General features: G+C 33.8%; 1 protein-coding gene across 1 annotated transcript in view; it reads right to left on the bottom strand.

Moving 5' to 3' along the window:
- Positions 1-5,167: 5,167 nt before the first annotated feature.
- Positions 5,168-24,634, bottom strand: part of LOC109110517 (solute carrier organic anion transporter family member 3A1-like) — a 53,212-nt gene continuing 33,745 nt past the window's right edge. The window contains exons 3-10 of the mRNA XM_042743972.1: positions 17,267-17,365; positions 16,484-16,759; positions 14,294-14,458; positions 12,398-12,596; positions 10,726-10,894; positions 9,720-9,892; positions 8,946-9,010; positions 5,168-6,861 (exon numbers count right to left, since the gene is read on the bottom strand). Coding sequence (XP_042599906.1) covers positions 6,485-6,861; positions 8,946-9,010; positions 9,720-9,892; positions 10,726-10,894; positions 12,398-12,596; positions 14,294-14,458; positions 16,484-16,759; positions 17,267-17,365 — 1,523 coding nt within the window. The 3' untranslated portion in view covers positions 5,168-6,484. The remainder of the gene's footprint in view (positions 6,862-8,945; positions 9,011-9,719; positions 9,893-10,725; positions 10,895-12,397; positions 12,597-14,293; positions 14,459-16,483; positions 16,760-17,266; positions 17,366-24,634) is intronic.

The raw sequence follows: 24,634 nt of genomic DNA, 5'->3' as shown, positions 1-24,634 counted from the left end.
AAAGAAAACAATAATAAAATAATTTATTCAACAATTCTTCTCCCCGAGTTACTGTCTTCCGCCATTTTGGAGAGCGTTGTTTACGTTCAGCATGTGCACACTTTAAGCGTTATTTACGTTTAACATGCGTGCGCTGTCTACTGAACGTAAAAAAGCTGATTACATTAATTACGTTCTGGGGTACTCTCCAAAATGGCAGAAGATGGTAACTCAGGGACAAGAATTGAATAAATTATGCCATTATTGTTTTCTTTGCGCACAAAAAGTATTCTCGTAGCTTCATAAAATTAAAGTTGAACCACAGATGTCACATGGATTATTTTACCGATGTCCTTGCTACGTTTTTGGACCTGGGAACATTGCAGTTGCATCGTTGTCTACGGAGGGTCAGAAAGCACTCAGATTTTATCAAAAATATCTTAATTTGTGTTCCGAAGATGAACGAAGGTCTTACAGGTTTGGAACGACACGAGGGTGAGTAATTAATGACAAAATTTTCATTTTTGGGTGAACTAACCCTTTAAAACTGTCTATGATGGACGCAATAGAACGACTGTTGCAAATTTGTCCTACGTGTCAGAAGTAGTGCGGCCATTTGAAGTAGGGTCAGAACTAGAACGGGAAATCGGTTTACTGTCGGGAATTTGTCCTGTTGCGCTGCATCCAATATAAACTGACTGTTCACTTGGGGAATCAAAAATGGTTCTATGGCATTGCTGCAAAAACCCCCCTTTGGAACGTCAATACTAGTGTTGTAAAGTGAAATAAGTGAAAAAGTAAATCAAATTCAGAATAGCCATCTTAAAAGGTATTTCAAATAGTTTGTAGGTCTTTTTTCATCTTACCAAACTTGGACCAGGCTACTGAAGCTGTCGGAGAGTCAGCGGAGCTGCCTGCAAATAAATGAGCAACATTTCATGTCAGTGAGTCACAGCAGCTCTTGAATGCCTTGAGCCAATATAATTCATCTGCTGCAACATTAAGGTAGAAAATAGTGCCCATATTTCCATCGGCTCAGTGTGCCATTGCACCGGACTCCGTTTAGCCCTGCATGTGCAATGTGTATATCCAATGGAAAATGACCATGCTCCATATCCAATCTGCTTCTAAGGATTTCATGAAGGCAAGTAATGGGTTTTTGTAATGCTTTTAAATAATCTTCTCCTGCCTCCGCGCGCACACACACACACACACTGCTCAACCCTCAGCCATAGGGAAGGGAAATACTTTTGCAATTAAATTTTTATGTAAGATTGTATTTTGAAACAGTCCAAAGAATAAGTGAAAAATACTTTGGAGGAAATCTGACACTTTTTCTATTTTCTTCATCTGAAAAATCTCTTTCCTGTATCGCGAAAAATTGTTGCACAATATGCAATTATATATTGTAATGTTTACACAATAACTGCTAGTACATTAATGGAAAACAAAAAAAGTTAAAATGAGAGAATATTATGAGCATTCAACATTTATTTAATATTCAGAAAGTAGTTTACATTTTCTTGAATTTAAAAAATGTATATGTGTATATGTGTATATATATATATATATATATATATATATATATATATATATATATATATATATCCTTTGGTTTTGATCATAAAGCATCAAGCTCCTTGTTGTTTTCCCTAAACTCTGTCTGTATTTGAGCATTTGAGCTGCTCTCAACATCTACTTTGAACCGAACATCAAAAATGTACAACACAAAGAGCCAACTGACAATCCTTCCTATTCCGCTTCTCTCTCAAATATTAAGTGCCATTTGAAGAGTATCAGGCGTATTTTTGATTTATATTTGTGACACAGCAGGGTTTATCTTCAGCTGAAGATGATTAAGTTGTTTGATTATTATGGACAACTTGAGCTGTGGTTCCGACGGATAATTTTCTAAACCATAAATTCAGCATCTTTTTCAGTTAAAGCACTGCAGCAGAACATCGACTCCCTTTTGAATGACTTATTTACATAAAATATTCTGTGCATTTTCACACAAACACATCAGTCTCCTGAGAAATTAGGCCTTGTAATGAATCCTCAAATTAATTATGCACAGTTTGATGGGATAGCCATAGCAGTGATGGATTATTATGTGAAACAAAGCGAAACAGATGCAATGTGCATAGAAACGTACACACGAAACATGCCAAAACTAATCCTACTAATGCACTCCATGGTTAGGGAGTAAGTCTTTAGGGAAACGTTGTATATATTGTAAAAGCTTTGAATTCCCAAACAGAGTTTTCCCTCCAGTTTCACAGGTAATATACCAACAAAGACTTCTGTACTAGCAGTTAAAGGAATAGTTCACCCAAAAATGAAAATTTGCTGAAAATGTACTTACCTTTAGGCCATCCGAGATGTAGTTGAATTTTTTTCTTAATCAGAACAGATTTGGGGAAATTTTGCATTGCATCACTTGTTCACCAATGGATCCTCTGCAGTGAATGGGCACCATCAAAATGACTCAATGACTTCAAAAGATAAAAATATCATAATAAATTCCACAAATAAGCAACACAACTCCAGTCCATCAATTAACAAACTGTCAAACCATTGCTTCTGGCTAAAATACAAGTTCTCTATCCATAATGTGAAAAAGCTGTCTTGTCTGAATCAGCGGAGAAATATGCACAGATCAAGCACCATTTACAAGTGAGAACAACAACAACAACAACAAAAAAACCATGTGACAAGACAACAGGGGACATTTAATTGGAGGGAGCATTTTCATGGATTATGGACTTTTGGCAAGAAGCATCGGATTAAGTCATAATGCCTTGATGGATTTGTTTCTTATGAACACACAGCTTTTCACTTAACAAGTTGTATGGATTACTTATGGCCTCTTATACTGACGGCACCCATTCACTGCAGAGTGAATGCAGCAAGTGATGTAATGCAAAATTTCTCAAAATCTGTTCTGATGAAGAAACAAACATCTACATGGATGGCCTGAGGGTGAGTACATTTTCAGCAAATTATGATTTTTTGGGTGAACTATCCCTTTAAGTACGTGAAATGGTCTGTAATTGAATTAGCTCTCTCAACTGTGTTATTGCTGCACATCAGTTTAAATAGCTCTCTATTTGCTGACAATAATAACCCTGATAAATAACCCTGCACCGCAGAACATAAACGCTTCATATCCCCATCCCTCCTGAGTTTGGATCCTCTGAGATGTAAGAAAGTGGGAACTGAACAGTATTGCACCAAAGACATATTTGAGATGTCAGTCTTGACAACAGTGTGTTCCATGAAGCATATTTTTTAACAAGATTAAACCTTTTGTAGTGTTGTCAGATGTTTTGTGTCTTCTGCAGGTGCTAATGAATAGGATATCATGCTATAAATATCCTCCTGAATATTTCAGGGATATTTAGTACATTATTCAGTGAATATTGCTCTGTTGTTGTTGGTTTCGCATCAGAAATGTTGTCTTATTGCTACTTTCAAAATAAATGTGACATATCAGACATAAAAAAAAACAATAAAAAATAAAACTCTAAACTGAAAACAACACACACACAAAAAAAATCTAGTTTAAAATCTGAATAAAAACTATACTAGTATATAAATTATTTTCTAAAACAACACTGCTGCAAACTACAAAATAATAAAATTGCATTACATTTGTTTCCCTATTAGTAAATGGGTACCTTCCAGTTCTATCGGTTCTTCGTCAAGGCTGCAAAAGGGAATATAAGTCACATTAAATAAAGACTTTAATCTTCTTACACACCAGAGAAGATTAACACGCAGTATATGTGTCACCTCACTTAAAGAGACACTGTTAAAAATTGATGGAAGATAAATACTCATAAATCCAACAGATGGATTTCAGTTCAGATACTCCTGCAAAAATCTTCACGGTGATTCCAAACAGCCTGACATTTGGTGTCCATTCAGTTAAATAAATAAAAATCTTTAAGGTTGCCAGGTTTATATATAACCTTTTGTTGTGAAGAGCGTGTCTATGAAGGATATCAAAAAAAAGCCTTTTTACCCAATAGCGGTATAGCCTCTGATGTTGGAGATGGTCCAGAGTTCAATTTCAAAGGCCCATGGTGAAATATTGTGCTTTTCACCTTCATAGCCACAATAGATCAAGCAGTTTCTTTATTTCAGGACCAGCTTAAGGTTCTATGAAAAAAAGCTTTGTGTCCATGCTTTTAATAACTCCTTGGTTGAACTGGAGGTTGTAGCTCAAGAGGAGAAGGTAAAGCAAGGAATATATTATCAGAAGCAGTCAAACACAAATGCAATAAGTCCTTTCTGATTAAAATATCTTTTTCCATATAGTGGAAATCTCACTCCAGCAGTCGAATGGCTTATAGTCATATTCTCTCCATTTTGGCCTAGATGTGATAAATAACTAAATTGGGTCCATTTACATCTACACTATAATACATACTCTTATTCTTATTTTGATGCGAATCCAAAACTGTACGAAAGAAAATTAAATAAAAAAAAATCCTAGTGAATATTAACATAAAAAAAAAAAAAAAAAAAAAAAAAAAATTCAGAGTAGATTCTGCATAATACTCTACTGATAAATTATCTTAAATTGTATTCCATTAAAGAATAGTTCCAGTCCATCAGCTAACATCTTGTGAAGTGAAAAGCTGCATGTTTGTTAGCAACAAACCCATTATTAAAACATTTTACTGTTGCTTTTGGCCAAAATATGAGTCCATAATGACGCTTCAACATCAAAGTTCACTAACATGTTTGTTTAGAACTGTTTCAGACTGTTTTTAGTTGTAAATTGTGCTTTATATCTGCATACTTCTCTCCTGAATCACATTTTTTTTTTATGAAAACAAAATCAACATTATGGATACAGGACTCGTATTTTAGCCTGAAGTAACGGTTAGATTTTAAAAATGTAATGATGAATTTTTTTATTACAAAACACATCACAAGACATTGATAGAATGTAGTCATTTTTAACAGCTGTTTAGTCTCTCATTCTGATGGCACCCATTCACTATAGAGGATCCACTGGTGAGCGAGTGATGCAATTTATTTTTTTTTTAAAAATTTTTTATATCTGTTCTGATGAACAAAAAAACTCTATTTCTTGGTTGGCCTGAGGGTGAGTACATTTTATACATTTTTGGAACTATTTAAAAATTAAGGTAAAAAAGAACCATAGAGGCAAATCTGAGATTTTATGAAAAATAATTTATTTGCAGAATAAAATAAAAGTTATTTTGCCATTTTAAAAAATGATACGAAAAGTACACTGCTTAAATTTTTACCTGCAGTGACACCTGTAAAACAAGAATGATGTGCTATGAAGCTTTAGAGGAAATTCAAATAATGTAAAATCAGAAAGTCATCATGAACAGTTTTTATCCCGAGTATCTTTTGTATACAGCTCTATTTCTAATCTGCTAAGAAACACAGTGCCATGTTTTATTGCAGTGAAGTGAAATAAAACAGTTTAATCTCAATCCAAAACTGAAACACACTTTACATGTTACATTATAATTGTATAAAATTTCATTCTTCATCCAACTCATAAATACCAAGGCCCAGCCTGAACATCAGAACGTTATTTGCTCTACAGCGAGATGAGAGCAACACTCATGAATGACAACAGTCTTCTGCCATTTAATAAAAACGCCTTTTCCCAATACTTCTCCTCTGATGTCAGTCATACTGTAGGTCACAATATTCTCAAAGTCTAGTCCCAAACATGCCATTATTGTCATCTGAATAAAAAAGCATTCCTAAATTCATTAATAAAACTACAAATAAACAGTCTCATTCTCTGTCTTCATTACCCAAAACAAAATCAAATACACTCTCCCACTATTGCACAAATGTATAAAGAAGCTTATAATGTACAGTATCAATAACCTTTACAAATTAAGACATTACAGGCCTCAATAAACAATATAAATTAACAACAGCAGAAAGCAAATGCTGCAAAAAGCACTTAGAAAGAAAAACATCTCTCAAACACCCCTTTGAATGTTCTGAGAAAAACTGATATTGTTTTCATATATATATTGTATAAAATTGTAGTATGTAGTATACAATAGAATTATATATTAGTATTAATAAACTGGTTGTGATGTACTAAATGATCCCCATAATAATAGCGGAGTGGGACGGGGGTCGAGAACATAACCAGCATCAACCAGCTGGATGACTGATGACGAGTTAAACTTGTTGATCTTAGTTGTATATATATAATTTTTTAACTTGAAAAATTGTGGAAACAGTCATTTTGTGCATGACTTCAGCTAATGCACAGCTGTGTGAAGTTAACAAACCAGCTACACAGTCAGGCATTGAAGTAGACGCCTTCAGCTAACTACTACAACGTTTTACTGGCACTGGAGAAACACCTGTGAAAGTACTTGTAAAAACAAGATGGACCCAGTAGAAGAGTTTGAAGGAGTTTACAAGACACATCCTGGAATAAGAGACGATCCTTCAGTATAACGATGCTTGAATTAGCATGAAACCACTATAAAACAGACTCCATGTTTTCACACCACTCGTGATCCTCCAGGCTATATATAAATTTAGTCCTGTTGACTTGGCTCTGACTGCTGTCCTTTCCAATACTGTCCAGATTCACGCTGGACGAGAACATTTCCGTGGGTGTAACGTATCCCTCATGGTTTTTAATGTATTTCTTGTAGTTTCTGCGCAGGCATTGCCAGGTGGTTGTGTAGAGGAGGAACGCCACGACCTTGAGGACGATGGCCATGCTGACGTACAGGTGCCGGTAGCTCACGTTGTCGTACAGCAGACAGGCGCCTTTGTCCCCGCACTCGATGCTCCAGAAAAGGCATGTGGAATCGATCCCCGTGCCAAATATCAGAGGAGGAGGAATGAACCCTGAAAGAGGCATTTTGAAGACAAAACTGACATTCTGATCTGCTTCTACACATGTTAGCTGTTTTGCAATATTGAGAGATTGGAGAAAGTCTTCATTTTCTGATTATTAAAGCAACTTGAGAACTACTTAAAGGGGTCATATGATGCTATTTCAATTATTCCTTTCTCTTTGGAGTGTTACAAGCTCTTGGTGCTTAAAGAAGATCTGTGAAGCTGCAAAGACTAAAGTCTCAAATCCAAAGAGATATTCTTTATAAAAGTTAAGAGTCAATCACACCCCCCTAAAATGGCTCGTTCTAACACGCCCCCACATATCTATGTCACTATGTGGGAAAATTTGCATAATGCTGCCCAAATGTTCATGCAAAGAAAAAAGGCGTAACGTTTGTTCTCTCTGTTGCCGCTGCTGCCATGTTGTGGAGTTGCTGTGTGTTTCTTGAAGTGCACTTTGTTTGGCCTTCCAAAAGAGGACATGACTAGAAATCAGTGGTTAAGTTGTATTTCAACACTGTTCCAGAATCAACAGTTCAACCCAAATATTCAGATGTGTGCTGTGCATTGTATAGAGGATGAGGACTGTTTCCTGAACCAGTAGCCTGCAATGCGTCTGTTACACAACGGCTGTTTCTATAAAGTTGGGCAGTTCAAACTTTGCAAGGACAATCTGCCGCTTCTGACTCACAGCCGGTAGGTAAGTTTTTTATATTTAAATAATTTGCCACTGATGATTCAAATGTGAGTTTTGAGCAGTAGAGTAGGCTTGTTGTTTGCTGTTTCTCAGATCACAAATGCAGATAGGTTTTATGTTTATGCAGCGCAATACACAACGCAATGCGTAAAAAGACAGTATAAGTCATTATAATCAGTAATTATGTCCCCACTGGATGCAACTGGTTCACGTCTCCAGTACGCACTAATCCACAAATTACTCCTTTTATTCGGTTTATAAACGTACCTTACACTCCCTTTGACGTGAAATAAACCAATATCCTGAGTTACTCCTAACAGTACATTGACTGAACTGCTAAAAGAGAACCGATGATGGGATGAGCACGAGCAGAGCAGCTGGACTGAGTCTTGTGCTGCTGGCCTGGGAGACGGCATCATAGTATGTTAAGGGGCGTAACATTTCCGTCACACGCTTGAGGCATTCGGCCAATCACAATGCACTGAATAGCTGGCCAATCAGAGCACACTTCGCTTTTCAGAACAATGAGCTTTGTACAAATCAACACATTTCAGAAAGGCAGGGGATAAGAGGAGAAAATATAATGTACATTATATGGAACATAATGTGTTTTTTGAACCTTAAACACATTGCATTGCACAAAATACACAAAATCATGTTCTTTTTAGCAGCATCATATGACCCCTTTAATTAGGACAAACAGCTGATAGTTTACGCAAAAAAGAAAATTCTGTCATTAATTACTCTCATGTCGTTCCAAACCTGTAAGACCTTCATCTTCGGAACACACATTAAGATATTTTTGATGAAATTCGAAAGCTCCCTGACCCTGCATACACAGCAACACAACTACCACGCTAAAGGCCCAGAAAGGTAGTAAAGTCATCGTTAAAATAGTCCATGTGACATCACTATTTCAACCTTAATGTTATGAAGCTATGAGAATACTTGAAGTGTGTGAAGAAAACAAAAATAACGACTTTATTCAACAATTTATTCTTTCTTATTCAACAATGTACTTACTACCTTTCTGGGCCTTGAATTTGTCAGTTGTGTTGCTGTCTATGGTCAGAAAGCTTGTGAATTTCATCAAAAATATCTTAATTTGTGTTCCAAAGATGAACAAAGGTCTTACAGGTTTGGAAAGACACAAGGGTGAATAATTAATGACAGAATTGTCATTTTTGAGTGAGCAATGCCTTTTTAATGCTAGAAAACTATTGCTTTTTTTGAACAGAAGTGGCAAATGAACTTATCATTGTTTTATGACACTTTGGATTGTGAGGAATTGACTCTGTAGAATGCTTATTTCACTGAGACAAACAAATTACTCTCCACAATATACTGTGAAAGCATGTAGTTTGAGTTGTAATGTGGTTGTTCTGTGATATCTCACCTAACAGTCGCAGAAGCAGAAAAAGAACTCCAAGAGCGTATGACTTCAGCTCTGGGCTCACAGTTCTAAAAGAGCAAGAAAGCAAGTCAGTGTATTAAGCACAAAACATGTTCATTTTCATACACACATTCATGACATACACTCACACACACACACACACAGACGTTCAAAGTGTCCCCTCAGATAAAATAAAAATAAAAATCTGATATACTTATTTAGCAGACGTATCATTTATTTATTTTACTTATTTATTACACTACCAGTTTGTCTTTTTAGGAAATTAATACTTTTATTTAGGAATATGATGCATTAAATTGATTAAAAGTGAAAGATTGCTACTTCATATTCGTAATAATATTGCAAAATATAGATAGATAGATAGATAGATAGATAGATAGATAGATAGATAGATAGATAGATAGATAGATAGATAGATAGATAGATAGATAGAATAAAAATTATTAGTTAAGACTAAAGGCTCTATAAAAGTATTAATATCATTCTTATCCCATGAGAATAGAACTGGAATCACTTTCAGAACCATTGTTCCAGCTGATGGACAATAAAAAACATTGACAGCCAAATAGATTTCTTTCTGCATTAAATAGCTTCAGCATTGATCGCTGCAGACGACAAAACTGCAGTGCACGCTTATAATAAACAAGGCTATCATGGTTATCATCATAGTTATTGCTCTTGGTTTGTACGGGCCATTACACTGGAGCTCTGTTTTTTACTCTCATTTCAGTGTGTAATAAGTGAAGGTAGAGTCACCTGATGAGGATGATGATGGAGGGCGTCTGGGCCATGGCTCCGATCATACTGCAGGCACAGATCACACACAGGAAGGTGAGGAAGGCCTCCTGGCAGCCGGGACGTGGGCATTTGCCCGGCACAGCTGTGGCAAAGTCATTGTATGCGGAGATACACGCACATCCTGTCATATTCTGAAAGTAAAAAACACGATCAAAAAAGGTTACACTTTATCTTAAGGTGTCCTTATTACAGTGTAATTACACAGTTAAGAAATGAGTAATATTAATTAATTACAGTACATGTACTTACTACATGGTTAGGGTTTGGCTTAGGGTTACTTGCATGTAATTATGCATCAGTTATGCATGTAATTATGCAAAAGCATTACCTCAAATAACATTTATATTCTCCTCATAAAATAAATCTGCTAATAATTTTGCCTCCTGATATGTGCAAATATGACAGTAAGCATGATAAAGTGATTTTAAATCACTTAATATATGCTACCACTGACCATTAAATTAAAACGAGAATGAATAATAAAAAAAATTATCTGAATATTAAATGAGGGTTTAGTGGACTAGTGTAAAGTAAACGAGTCATTATGAGCTGTCTGAACGTGCTTTAGTCAATTTAATCTACAGAGAACCTATGCACCCTCGAACCCTGGCAGAAACAAGCTCATTAAACCAGTTGGTATATTCATGTCGTGAGCCAGTGCTCAATTACGATAATGGTTGTCACTGTTATCTTGGATTCATCTATTCCAGTTTGTACCATTCGCTTTGTATGCTAGTGAGTGCAGAGGCCCATATTGCAGTGGCCATTAGGATGCCTGGCAGGCAGACATACTGTATATCTGATGAGTGTCGTGGGCTTCACTTCTAATGACCCACGCCGGACATGAGCTGTCCAGAAAATGAGCGGAGAGCCAGAGAAACAGACATACAGAGAGTATGTGACAGCAAAGAGGAAAGAAAGAGCGAGAGACAAACATTGTTGTGTAAATGAGATGGGTAATGACCTGAGAGAGAGGAGGTGGAAGTCCAGTGCTGATGACTCTGGTGCAGCCAGCGAAACAGGAGGACAAGTAGGTCACACCGTTGGAGCCACAAACGGGGCTAACGGATGAAGTGTAGCAGTTACAATGACTCATGCAGGGGGCTTCCAGCCTCTGGCCTACTTGCAGTGTCCTATATACACACAAACACACATTCACCTGTTTGAAGCCAGTTCTTTTGTCTTGCATTTGACATAATGAGTGTCAATGAGTTAATTTGATTTATCACACACAGCCCTGTTTGTAAAGCAGCTTAGATATGAGCAGGCCCAGATGGAATTGTTTGACTTTTGGGGATGGAATTGGTCCCATTCTGGGGAAAAACCAATAGCGTGTGATGGTGTACACAGAAATATTGAACAAATACTGAATGAGTCTGAACAAATTGGAGCAGCAGTGACATCTTGTTCATGAACAAACTGAATGAATGAATCATCTGCTGACCGACATGTGAGTTCATTTAGTTTGTCGATCTCATTCAGAGAAGAATTATGAATGTGCAAAAATGACGAAAATCTAGGATTCACTGAAGTGGTTTTTACAAAAATTGCTAATAATATAGTTCTGCTAAAAAAAAGAACAAATGCTAAAAATTACTTTACTGAAAAAATAATATATATTAAAAATAATAAAACATGAATACTTAATAATAATACAATATAAAAATAGACATTTTTCTTATCAACAGTTAGAAGAATATTATACAAATTAAATTATAAAAATAAATTCGGATAATACGACATTTTCTGCTAATAATTGGCAATGAAAAACTGTATTATTAAGGTAATAATAAGGTAATAATAAGGTATTAATAAGGTAATAATAACATTTATTTTAATTAATTTGTGTAAAAATCATGAATGAAACACTAAAACTGTTTTCACAAAAAAATCTGCTAATAATTTGCAATGAAATTATTATAAAAAAGGGGAAAAAATCTTATGCTAATATTTTAGAAAAACAATTTTATATCAAATTACTAAAAAAAAAAAAATAATAAAAAAAATAAATAAAACATCAATAGAAATAAAAATATGGAAAAATAGACATTTTTCCTATTAATAATTAAAAAAAAAATTGTTTTAGATGAATATTATCTAAAAAAATAACTGTATTAAAATTACATTATAAAAACTGCATAATAGGACATTTTCTGCTAATAACTGGCAATGAAAAAATATATTACAAAAAAATGCATATATCCAAATATAACAAGAATCTGAGTGATTCAATGACTTGCTCATAACACAAAAATACACACATTTTTGCCACCTACTGGTGTAATGACGAAAACAAGCAGAAAGCATCAGCAAATGAACAGATTTAAAACATTTAAGTCACTGAGATCATTGAAAATCCACAGCACTATGTGTGCAGATCTATAAAGCAAAGATTCAGTGTGGGCCTGGAAAATAAATTGGGATGTATTACTAATCTGTTCTCTCCTATTCCCTTGAAACCAGAGAAATCTATAAAATACTGAAGCTGGCTCATCCATGGCTGGCTCATACACAAAAAAAATGAAGGGGTTTCAGCATGTAGACTTGTCATCCTCTAGCTTCTCTGCAAAGACATTATAAATGGCACAAAAAATAACAAGGCTGTGAGGAGAAAAAAGCAGCTGAGCCGTCCGTACTCGTTGCCATAGGCGACGGTCACCCCAGCGACAGGTCCTGTGTCACAGCCCAGGAAGAGGAAGGACACGTAACAGGCCGTGGAGATCAGATTGACCAGCATGGCCATTCGAATCGCTCCCAGAGCAGACAGGTTCAGCTTCTTCACCAGCAAACCTCCCAGGAATATGCCCAGACAGGCACACGGGATGGCCGTCATCCCTGTTTATGAAAAGAATATCCACAGAATTATGTGTTACATAAAGTCAAGCTTCACTGTGTACCTGTATACCCTTTTATCTTTGTTCTTTGTTCTTGTATTGCGGCACTTCAAATATCGATAAATTGCTTTTGTTTTATTCCTCATTTGTAAGTCGCTTTGGATGAAAGCTTTTGCTAAATAAATAAATGTAAATCTTATAATTATAAATTATAATTAATACTGTTACTGGGTAAGAGTCAAAGATAAACGTGTTAGGATAAAGTGAGTTTCAAAAGACTGAGAAAAGTCTCGAAAATCTGGTAATCCAAATTTATTTCACATTTTTAATGAAAAATGTATAATTGCGAAGAAGTAAACTCTATTAAAGGAAAAAATTGAAAAAATATACACATTTACATAAGACACATTTTCTATGAATGATTTGGAAAAAATTATTTGAATTAAATTAATAAAAATAATAAAAATAAAAATACAGTAAAAATAAACTAATGCAAATATTTTTGGGAAAAAAATTAAATTTGTAAAACATTAGAAATAAAGACTAAAAAATAGGGGGAAATCTGCTATAATTTGCAATGAAACTATTAGAAAAAAAAAAATTGCATTAGGTTTCATTTGATTTCATTTGGTTTAATTCCTGTAATAATTTGCAGTGAAATAAATGCTATTGAATTTAAAAATGTAACATTTTAAAAACAGATTTTCTCTTAATAATTTTGAAAAATTATATTAAATTAGAATATGATATAATAATTTGCAATAAAATTTATATATATATATATATATATATATATATAATATATATTATATATATATATATATATATATATATATATATATATAATATATATATATATATATATATATATATATATATATATATATATATTTAAATTAATTGTAATTAAAATTAACATTAAATTAGAAAAAAAACACATTTTTGCTAATAATTTGCAATGAAAAATTAAATGGTTTGTATTAAATCAGTAAAAATAATAATAATAAGAAATACAGTAAAATACACAACCTGCTAATATTTTTTTGGGGAACAAAAATATAATTTGTAAAACATTAGTAAATAACACTAAAATAGGGGAAATCTGCTATAATTTGCAATGAAACAGTATTAGAAAAATTGTAAAAAAAAAATAATTTTAATTGCATTCAAATTTTGAATGCAATTAAAATTATTTTTACAATTTGAAAAAAAAGAATGAAAACAGCAAAACAGATATTTTCCTCTTATAATTTGCAATGAACTAACTGTTATTGAAGTTAGTTCATGTTATTGACTGACTGTTGTTTTTAAAAATAGATTTTCCACTAAACATTTACATTTTTCTGTTAAAAATTTGCAATAATACTTGAATCAGAAAAAAAAATAGTCAAATTAATTGTAATTGCATTTAAAATTAAATTAGAAAAAAATAAATAAAAGTAGGAACATTTTTGCTAATAATTTGCAATGAAAATTTGTATTAGATAAAAAATTTCAATAAAAACTAAATCATAATGTAAAAAGTAATAATTACTGTATTAAAAATTAAATGACAAAAATAAGAAAAATAAGACAAATACATTTTCTACTAAAAATCGGCAATGAAAAACAACAGGAGAAAAAGATTGATTCTGACTGACTTCTGCAGCTCGTTGTATGTGTGTAAGTGTGTGTCTACAGTACGTGTTCTATACACACCCAGCAGCTGGTTAGCAGAGCTGGTAGTGAGGTTGAACTGCTGCTCCAGGTATTTGCCCAGGAAGGCAGCAAAGCCAGCGACAACAGCAATCTCCATACAGGCAGCTAACACAATACACGTGAACACCGGGTTTGACAGCAGGTGCTTGGTCACCTTGGGAATAACTGGAGTGAAAAAGAAAGCGACAGAGTGGAGAGACGGGGAGAGTGGAAGAGAGACAGAGAGTTCAGTGACTGAGCCCAAAATACAGAGTAATGACAGACCAGTCTAGTCTATAGCATTCAGTTAAAGTTAAGATTGACGCTTGTTAGACTTGAATGAAGAAACAGATGATTTATGATGCAATCAACAGACATTCACCCCCTAATTTCCTGTTTCTTTTCTAAAGTGCTGCAGAGCTGCGGAAACATTCTGAGGAGCCGTCATTTTGATTGATATATTTGACAGATGTGTTTGAAACATCACAACGGAGACTGCTTTTACACCAGATGGCAAAAGTTGGACAAAACAGCTACCTGCATTATTGCTGCACAGAGTCTTGTGTGTTTGCCTTTAGCTTGTGCTGCCATGGCTTCTTTGCTGGTAATGCATCATGTTAGCTAGCATGTAATCAGATCTTACATGATTGATGGATGCTGTTGTACAAAATTAGAGCTTTACAAGTATAGTACAATTCCAGCATAACAATTACTCTATTTACAGACAAACAGACGAGAAACAAGAGCGGCAGTATGAACCCGGAGAGTGACAGTTAGCATGCAAAAAGTGCTTCTTCATGTTTGGCTAGAAACATATTTAAAACCTTGACTCTTATAAGCAGATCCAGATGGAAACTAATGTTTTTTTGTTTGTTTGTTTGTTTTTGCACATTACTCCAAATTAAATATGTTTTTCTTAATAATCTTTAAAATCTTTTAAATCAAATCAATCACATTGAGCCCCTCTCATCGCTGCTACAAAAGGGCTTTTTTGAACAAAACCATAAAAATAAAAAAAATGACACCAGATAATTTACTTGACCAGAAACAATGTATAAAATTGACAATTTCATGCACAAGTCTTAATATCTTGCACAGTGTTGCTTCTTGAGCAAATTTATCTTTAAAAAAGTCACACAATATAAATACTCCTATCAGCATGATTTTTTTTACACTGCTCTAACCACCAGGCTGTATTCTGTTATATAATAAATAATTTCTTACCCTGCACTTTGTCTAACTGAACATTCTATTTCATAAGAAACATGAGAACACCACACTTCTATTAACTGGTGAAAGCAAAATTAAAATACACAATATACTTCACTGACAAAACATAACAATGCTATTTTAGTATTATTTATATGACATTTATTAATATTTTCAATCAGTTTTTATCTTTTTATAATCAGTTTTCATTTATATTTTAATTTAAGTTTTACTCATTTTATTAGGCTATGAGCTTTTGTCATTGTTTTTTTTTTTTTTTTATTTAGCTTTAATTTGTATCTTTATTTAATTTCAGTTTTAGTTTCAGTAATTTTAGTACTACTTTTAATTTGAGTTTAATTCTATATTATATGTCCGTTTTTTTTAGTTCATTTAATTTCAGATATTTTAGTATTTGAACTTAAACTGAATTAAAAATATATATTTTTTTCTTTTAAGTTCAAGTACTAGAATAACCAAGTAATAAAATAACAAAAAATAAAAAAAACCTAACAAACAAACAAAAAAAGACAGATATATAATATATTCAGTTAGTGTTTTTTGTTTCCAAGTAATTTTTTTAGTGGATGTGTAGATGTTCAGTGGAAATCGGCCGAGCTTCCTACAAACTCCTGCGGGTGCAGATTCCACGTGGGCCTGCTAATAAGTACGACTTAACTCTAATTGTCTAATTGCCTCCTCAGTGTAAACAGAATAAAAAATATAAACCCAACAATATAAAAAACACCGTTAAACAATAAAAAAAACCAAAGCAGATCAACCCTCGAATTTAACATACACGCAATCAAGGTGTTTGCATCTAATATTTCTCCTTATTCTTTAAAGACAAGTGTAAGCGTATTCAGCTAAAGTAGACTAATCTCAATAAGAACACACTGAAGATCACACGGTGGATTTGCAAGTCATAGACTCATGGAAAGGAAGCGTTTAGGGGTTGTGTAACTGTGTATAGTGATTGGAGCCAGATACTGGCACAGAGACCTCGGAGCTGCTGGCAGCATGACAGATTGTTGCTGTTGGGCTGGTAGTTCTGCAGGACTCCATTGCTGGGCTTGGATTTCTCATAATCCTGGGGTAAAGATGAGGGTAGCATGGCCTGTTCGCTCTCAAGACCTTCCTCCACCTCTTTGCCGGGCAGAGACTGGGGGAAACCAAACATGAAGAGGGCTGAGAAGAAGAGTAAAACACCGCAGAGGAGAAAGCCGCCCCACCATGCACCGATCCAGCGGGGGTCATCAGGAGTGATGTTCAGCTTAGCTGAGAAAAGCAAACACATGGTGGTAAATACACGAATAATGTGTAGCAGAATGATGAATCTCTAGCATATGCAGACATTTAAAAAGACTCAAATTACATGATGCAATTCACAGACATCTGACATCAAAAACATTACGCTGTTTAAAGTCATTGGAGTCACTGAGCTATTCGGTATGCCTTATTCTACTCAAAATGATTTTATTGCTATATTTGGTGGAATGGATGTAGCTGAAATGACCAAACCACTTAAATAGAAAGAGATGTACATTTACTTTTGACATCATAATGCATCAGCAAGTAGTGTGAAAGTTTGAAAAAATTTGCTGATTCTCTCGCTGATTATTGATCGTGAAAGTGAGGCAGAATATGAAGCCTTGTGCTTTCAATTATTCAATAGATGCAAGAGCCGTGTTGGGGGGAAACAATATGCCTTGCAGCAGTTTTCTGTTGTAGTAAACCGAGTGTTTGAGTTGTATCTGGAGATACAGAGGATGAACTGAAACTCACTTGTGTCGATGAACAAAGCATCCACATAAAAGTTGGTACAGACAGATCCCAGGATGAAACCGCAAGCAGGTCCAAACACCAGCGTGGAAAAGAGTATACCTGAAATACAACAATAAAAATGATCAGATATCATATCTTGGAAACATTATATGATCAAACAACAGTTACAAAGTAAATTCCAACATTTCTTGTTATATTTAATTTGTAATATTCTCTAAAAAATATATAAATAAAAGGTTACACTGTATTTCAAGGGGTCCGTTACATATAAATAATATATAAATATATATTGTACTTTTTATATATATATATATATATATATATATATATATATATATATATATATATATATATATATATATATTATAGTACTGAGTAATATTAATTAACTACATGTCCTTACTATATGGTTAAGGTAAGGATAATGGTTTGGCTTAGGGTTACTTGCATGTAATTACACATAATTTATTTTGATTATAATAGCAAGTACATGTAACACGTGTAACAAAGACACCTTAAAATAAAGTGTTACCAAATAAAATACGATTTGTATGGTATTACTATTAAAACAACATTTTATATTATAAAGATATTATATAAAATAAATGTAAAAATTATTTTCTAATCAAGTTTATGATATAAAACAACAGTAATAATTTTTCTCAATTAATATTATCCAAAATAAATATAAATAATTATTGTGTATTATTATTATTATTATTATTAAAATTACATTTTATAATATAACAATATTAATGTAAATATTTTCTGATCAAGTGTATTATTTAAAACAACAGTCACAATTTTTCACAATATTACAAAAGCAGGAAAAGATTGAAGTTTTCCAGCCACAAGGTGGCACAGTCAACCCATGGAAAAATCTCTAGTAAAGAAAACAGATTTACCATCAGAAATACACGAAGGAACATTTTTGTATGAGAAATATTGCAGTGTGCATGCAGTGTTATGTTTTCACCCTTTCCCATATTTTCCAAAAGAACAGATTAATTCAAACAAGCAAGGCGTATCAGATCTTTTCCGAAACCATGATATCCCTTGATGCCATTGCTATATGAAACAATAACAGACTGCATATGCTGTTATTTGACACTACATGTTCCAAGATCAATAGTAATGCATTAAAAATAAAGTAAAGAATAGTATACTAAAAATACAGTATAATAAGAAGAAGCATTCAAACACATAACCTTCCCAAACTATGTGCACAAGCTGCCTGAACAAATATTCCAAGCGAAGAATGAGAACTAAATTCAAATAGTCTGAGTAATTCACCAGTTCTTGACAGGTTTGCACACAAAGCAAGAAAAAAGGGATTTGCTTTTGAGCGGAATGGAGTGGCAGAGTGGCAGACATCTGGGGCACAAATCCCTATTAATATGCTGTCAAAAAGTGTGACAGCGGCCCAGCAATAGCCCCGTGGGTCACATGCAGCTTCTGAGATTATGAAGCCTTTATCCAGGCACTCCTCATCATCAGCTTTCCTCATCCTCTGTCCTTCTCTTATTAAAACACACACAATATTGTTTCATTTCAAGCAATGCATGCCTGTGCAATCACAAAAGGTGGTGCCAAATGTGTCTCACTGAGTGTTATGGACAAAACAGAACTGCGATTTGACGGTAGCAAGTCTGACACTGAGATTTAGTTGCAATTTATGACGGCTCTGAGTCAATGAGGTACAGCAGACTGAAAGGACAATGACAGAGAGCTAAAAAACACAAATGTCCAGTCTGTTACTGACAGGTGTTGAGTTGGACGATGCTTATGTCAGCTTTTTATATCCTCAATACAGACCTCCTAATATTAGAGGGAGTTTGGGAGTAAAAGATGTATAAAAAATGTGTGTTCAACCAAATGAGTACTATTAATATATATATTTTTATTATTTCATAAATTAATAGAGTTAATAAATTATTTAATAATAAATAAATAAATAAATAAATAAATAAATAAATAAATAAATAAATAAAAACCAGGAGTGGTTTGTGTGTTGAGGCAATGACAATAATTGACAGAACAAAAATAACAGAAAACCAACATTATGAAATATGCAATCAAACTGTGTAAATTACTCACTGACCTATAGAGTTTACAAGGTGAATTTCATAAATTTATTTAAACGAATTAAGCACTCTAATAATTTTCAGTTTAAATTGATAACAGATTTTAGACTGATTGTTATTGTTTTTATTATTATTCAACTTGATGACTTTCAAATATAACACTGCATGGCTAGTTAATTATTTTGTTTAGAAATTCAAAAAGAATATATTAAATAGAGGTATAGGTATCTTCATCTATATAGCAATAGTAATCTTGATAATATTTGCCATTAAAAATATTGACAAAAATATTTAAAATACTCCTTTATGTTTATTCTACATTCATTTGGGGATTGAAATATGTATCTGTAAATATGTAAAAAAAAAAAAAAAAGTAATATGTAAAATTTAATATTAGATGTAATTCATCCTCAGAAAACTGAGATTCCATACTTTAATTTGTATTGGGTCATAGCCCTAAAATTAAAATATAAACTAGACAATAATTTAAGATAGAAAATACAAATTTCCAGTATAAATTATAAATTATTATAATTAAAATAAATGATAAAAAATAACTACAAATAAATTATTATAATTATAACAATTATAAATATTACAACTAGGAACCATGCAAAGTGCATAAATTTATATGGATAAAACCCTATTTAATTTTTATTGATTCATAGCCTTAATTAAAAAATAAGCTAACAATTTGACTTAAAAGTCTAACTATTTTTTAAACATTAAAATCAATTACAAAAACTAGTTGCAAATAAATTTTAATACTATAAGAATTATAAATATTATAACTGGGAACCATGTAAACTGTAACAAGAATATATATTGGACTAAAAACCCAACCCAACCCACTGAAAACCACACTCATCAACTTCTAAGAAACATCACTTTAATGTCGATGCGCTGAGATACTTGCTAGACTGCGACCTTTGAGCAGTTAACTGGAATTCCTCAAGGACTGCTTAATGTGCTTGATAGCGAGACAATTCTCAGACACTACACTGAAAAACTTCATAGATCACACATTAAAATGCAAAAGGGCATGAATCCTTTAATAGACTCACACCCAACCCACAATCAAACCAACAGAGACACGTCATATCCGAGTACTGATGAAAGGAGCTGAAGCCACACTAAGGTCAGTCACCCCACAGAAAGAGACCTCACACCACACCGAGCCAGACCAACGCTTCAACCACTTATAAGGCAGAAGCACAACAGATGTGGCTCACTATCCTCCAGCAACCAATTAATGAGTCTGTCTGGAAAAAATGAGTCACTTTCACCAGTCCCTACATTACAATGCCTCCGATCAAAGCGGCATTTTAAATGTGCGCATGAATGCTTGTTTGTGAGCTGTTTCTTGAGCTTCTGGCCATCTAAGAGTGTACTCACACGTACACAGTGCAAACCGCGTATCCCGTTAGAAACCGCAACCACAAGACCTGTTCTCGATTTACAGAACATCTTCATGTTTCCCATGAATCAAATAGGAACAGGTTGTTGTGAATTTTTTTCCTTCAGTTTTAATAGAAATGAGCACTTACTGACAAAGGGGTTTTGAACTTTCTATTGATCAAAGAGTCCTGAAAAAATAAATCGATCAAAGTTTCTGCAAAAATCTTTATTTCCATAAAAAGAAATGTTGATAGAAATCAGAAATGTAAAAAATATATATATTACATTTTTTTAAATAACACACTATATGTTCTATAATACAGAAATGTCTTATACATATTATCTATATTCAGTCTGCAGGTTTCACAGCGATTTGCTTTATATAAAGAAAAAAAAAACTGTGCATGGAAACACCAGTAAAACCATGGTGTTGGATTCACAAGAAACAGCTGCAGAGTTTCCATCCCAACTGTTGTGCTGCCCAGTGGAAGGCACTGCAGTGTTTTTACTGAGTGTTTCCTTAGAGACTGCATGTTTATGTTTGCATCTATGTATGCCGATTGCTCATAGCAACGCTTCAGAACTGACTAACCGAACAGGAAACCTCAAAAAGGCAGCAGAAATCTTGCAATCACCTTTAAAGTATTGTGACAGCTGGTTTGGGCTGAGGACGCTACCACAGAGAGAACAGAAACAAATCCACCTACTTCTTACTATATAAAGCAAAATAACATGTTTCTTGTGATCGATAAGCATCACTTCTTGTTAAACAAACATCATATTCAACCATACTGAGGTAAGATGGTTTTGATAAGAAAATCAAAACTGAAGTCCTAAAATGATTTTGCCTCATAATAATTGGAGATAATCTGATGATTTAAAGGTCAAAAAGTGTTGGAAATACATAGAGCCGTTCCCTCTTTCTTTCCTTATCTGTCTTTCTACTGCTTCTCCAAAACTGTGTCTGTCCTGAGTGTCCTTTCATTTTTATTTCTCATGGGGATGCGTAACATAGGGTTAATAAAAATCTCCTGACAAGCATGAACACAAAACTGGGCCTTCAGTCGCTGGAGAAATGGGCTATTTCCTACATCCTTTCAGCTAATCATCAACGTGCAGGTAATTATGTCCAATTTACTGCACAGTACAAATTCGGTGGTAAGCATTTTTAACTTTACAACTTAAATCATCATTAAAGAAAAGAGCAGGTATTAAAATGGCATGCTGGGTAAGGTCCATGATTCTCTTAAATATCTTTGAAATGACTCTTTTTTTTTCCAGGAAGTCTTGTTTGGGTACCAAGGAAAAAGATTTATGTGTGGCCTATTCCACTGCCACATTTTAACATCCACTTTCAGTGCAGCCAAGACATAATGGTATAATGCTACAGCCTTTTACTGCCTAAAATGTCTCTTTAGAGGACAGAAACGTATGACATTTACTGAGAATTACACATGAATCAGCTAAGTGTCTATGATCATGAACTCTGACAATCCTTCAAGAAAGGATCTTTATAAAAGCATTAAAACTTAAGTAAACTGCCTCTACTTTAATACATTTCATTGTGTTTTAATTTAATTCAGAAAAAAAAAGTTATGTTAAAAAATTAATTTAGCAAGAACTAAAATAGCGTTTCAATATTTCCAACCATAATTTTGACAGCAAAATTATTTAAAATGTGTGATAACTTCTTTTTTTTTTTACACATTAAAATCAAGTGGCAGTGGGTTTATAGATGACTTTAAAGAGGTGTAAAATGTGGCAAGAAACATAATGGTGTGTTAAATTATCGTACGAGACAGAATTGCGTGACATAGTATCGCACTTAATGATAAATCGCTAACATTTAGGATAAATAATAAGACTAATTATATTAAATAATCTTATTCAATATCCAAAACAATTGCTAATTTTTATAAAGATTTGAACGCAAGCTGGTTTTTGTACTTCACACAACAGACCACACTCACACATCTCAGCAGTTATCAATTCAATCTTATTTTCAGCATGAGACAGAAATGATAAATATGTGAAGTGCAAAGGAAACAAAGCACTACAGAGAAAAGAAATAGCTACTAAATAGTTAAGCTAAGATCTACTGCATTCTCTGGTTGCATTTTACACATTTTATGCTTTACTTTGTATACTTTTTGCACCACAATTCTGCAATAAGGCCAGAAGCCAAATTATATAAATTACATGTAATTATTCCTGTGATGGAAAAGCTGAATTGTCAGTAGCAAGTACTCCAAGTTTCAGTATCACATTATCCTTAAGAAATTATTCAAGGAACCACTTTATTTTAAGGTGTTCTTGTTACACATATTACTTGTACTTATTTTTATAATAGCAATAAAGTGAGTAATAATAAGTGACGTGACATACAGCCAAGTATGGTGACCCATACTCAGAATTCGTGCTCTGCATTTAACCCATCCAAAGTGCACACACACAGCAGAACACACACCCGGTGTAATGTCAATGTCACAGTTTTTTTGTGTTTTTTTTTGTTTTTTAAGCAGGCATGAGTAATATGTTTCCATACAGGTACAAAGAAATTGTAGTTGAGCTTCAGTCAAGTGCTTTGTGTTCATTATAACTTGCTGCAAGAGACTTTTTACCTGTCATAATCCAGAGTGAGCTTACAAAGCAACTCCACCTGTGTACGTTATCCACCAGAGCTTATGCGACATAAACACACACACACACACACACTCCCACAAAAATGCATGGGTAAGCATGCACATATACTGTACTGTAGAGTTACTTCTAATGTACTTCAGTGCTAATAGGCATTCACTATATTTCATCACAAATCAAAGACTCAAACAATAGTCTGAACTGTGTGGCATGTTTTTCAAAATCTCAGGTGCCACAGTGTCTGACCTAACAAACCAGGCTGTTTTAGACATAGTCAAAAATGAAAACAAAGCAAACGAGAGCAAGAGAATGAGTGCTTTCTGTATGTTACGTGTGCCCTTTAGAGCCTGATGACAGACTGACAGTGAAAAACATCCACAGTGACACTGAAGCAATTGGACAAGACATATCCACAGCGAAGGAACGCAAGAATTACGCAAACATAAAGTCAGGTCAGGGACTTATTCATGCTGTCAGACTGAAATTTTCACTTTCTGCTCCTCCATTCATGTTTCAGAATGTGAATGTGCATTACTTTTATTTTCCGTAGGGGAGATCTAGAGTTTTGTAACACGGCCCACAGGGTGAACTGGACCATCATCAGTTCAATTAGACACATGCTATGCAGGGGAGAAATAATTATCAAACATGACAACCATTATTATATTTTTAAAGCACTTGATGATGAAATGACAGTGTTAAATACAGAAGGAGAGTCAGTCAGTCTCATAACAGCAGGGCAGAAGAAAACCGACAGCATGAAATTGTGTCTAGCAGTTTTAAAGACAAACAGCAGGACAATGACAGATGGCCAGTGTGTCTGATAAGCTTAATATGATATTTTTTACCAAACACAGACACTATTTTCTTTAAGTAAGACTGACGAGGGAACGTGCATCATAAATCTACATAGAAATCTAAATTTAGTGTATCCATGTCAACAACTGGATAACTCTATATTCTTAAAGGAACAGTTCACTCAAAAATGAGAAAATATAATTGTTCCAAACCTGTATGACATTCTTTCTTTTGCAGAACATAAAGGTGAATTTTTGAAGAATGTCACAGCCACTTATTTTTATTTAAAGATGATGAATGGGGGTGGATTCTGCCAAATAAATGAATGAATGAACAAGTAAGAAACAAGACGAAAAAATCATAAACATATTGGTGTATGCTATATATCAGAAGAATACAGAAACATATCCTGGACACTTATTTCGATATAAAGTAGGCGAATGGGGAC

Source organism: Cyprinus carpio, chromosome B18 (assembly GCF_018340385.1).
Source record: "Cyprinus carpio isolate SPL01 chromosome B18, ASM1834038v1, whole genome shotgun sequence".
Classification (NCBI taxonomy): Eukaryota; Metazoa; Chordata; class Actinopteri; order Cypriniformes; family Cyprinidae; genus Cyprinus; species Cyprinus carpio.
The sequence above is the reverse complement of the archived record's forward strand: the minus strand, read 5'-3'. Positions and strand labels throughout refer to the sequence as shown.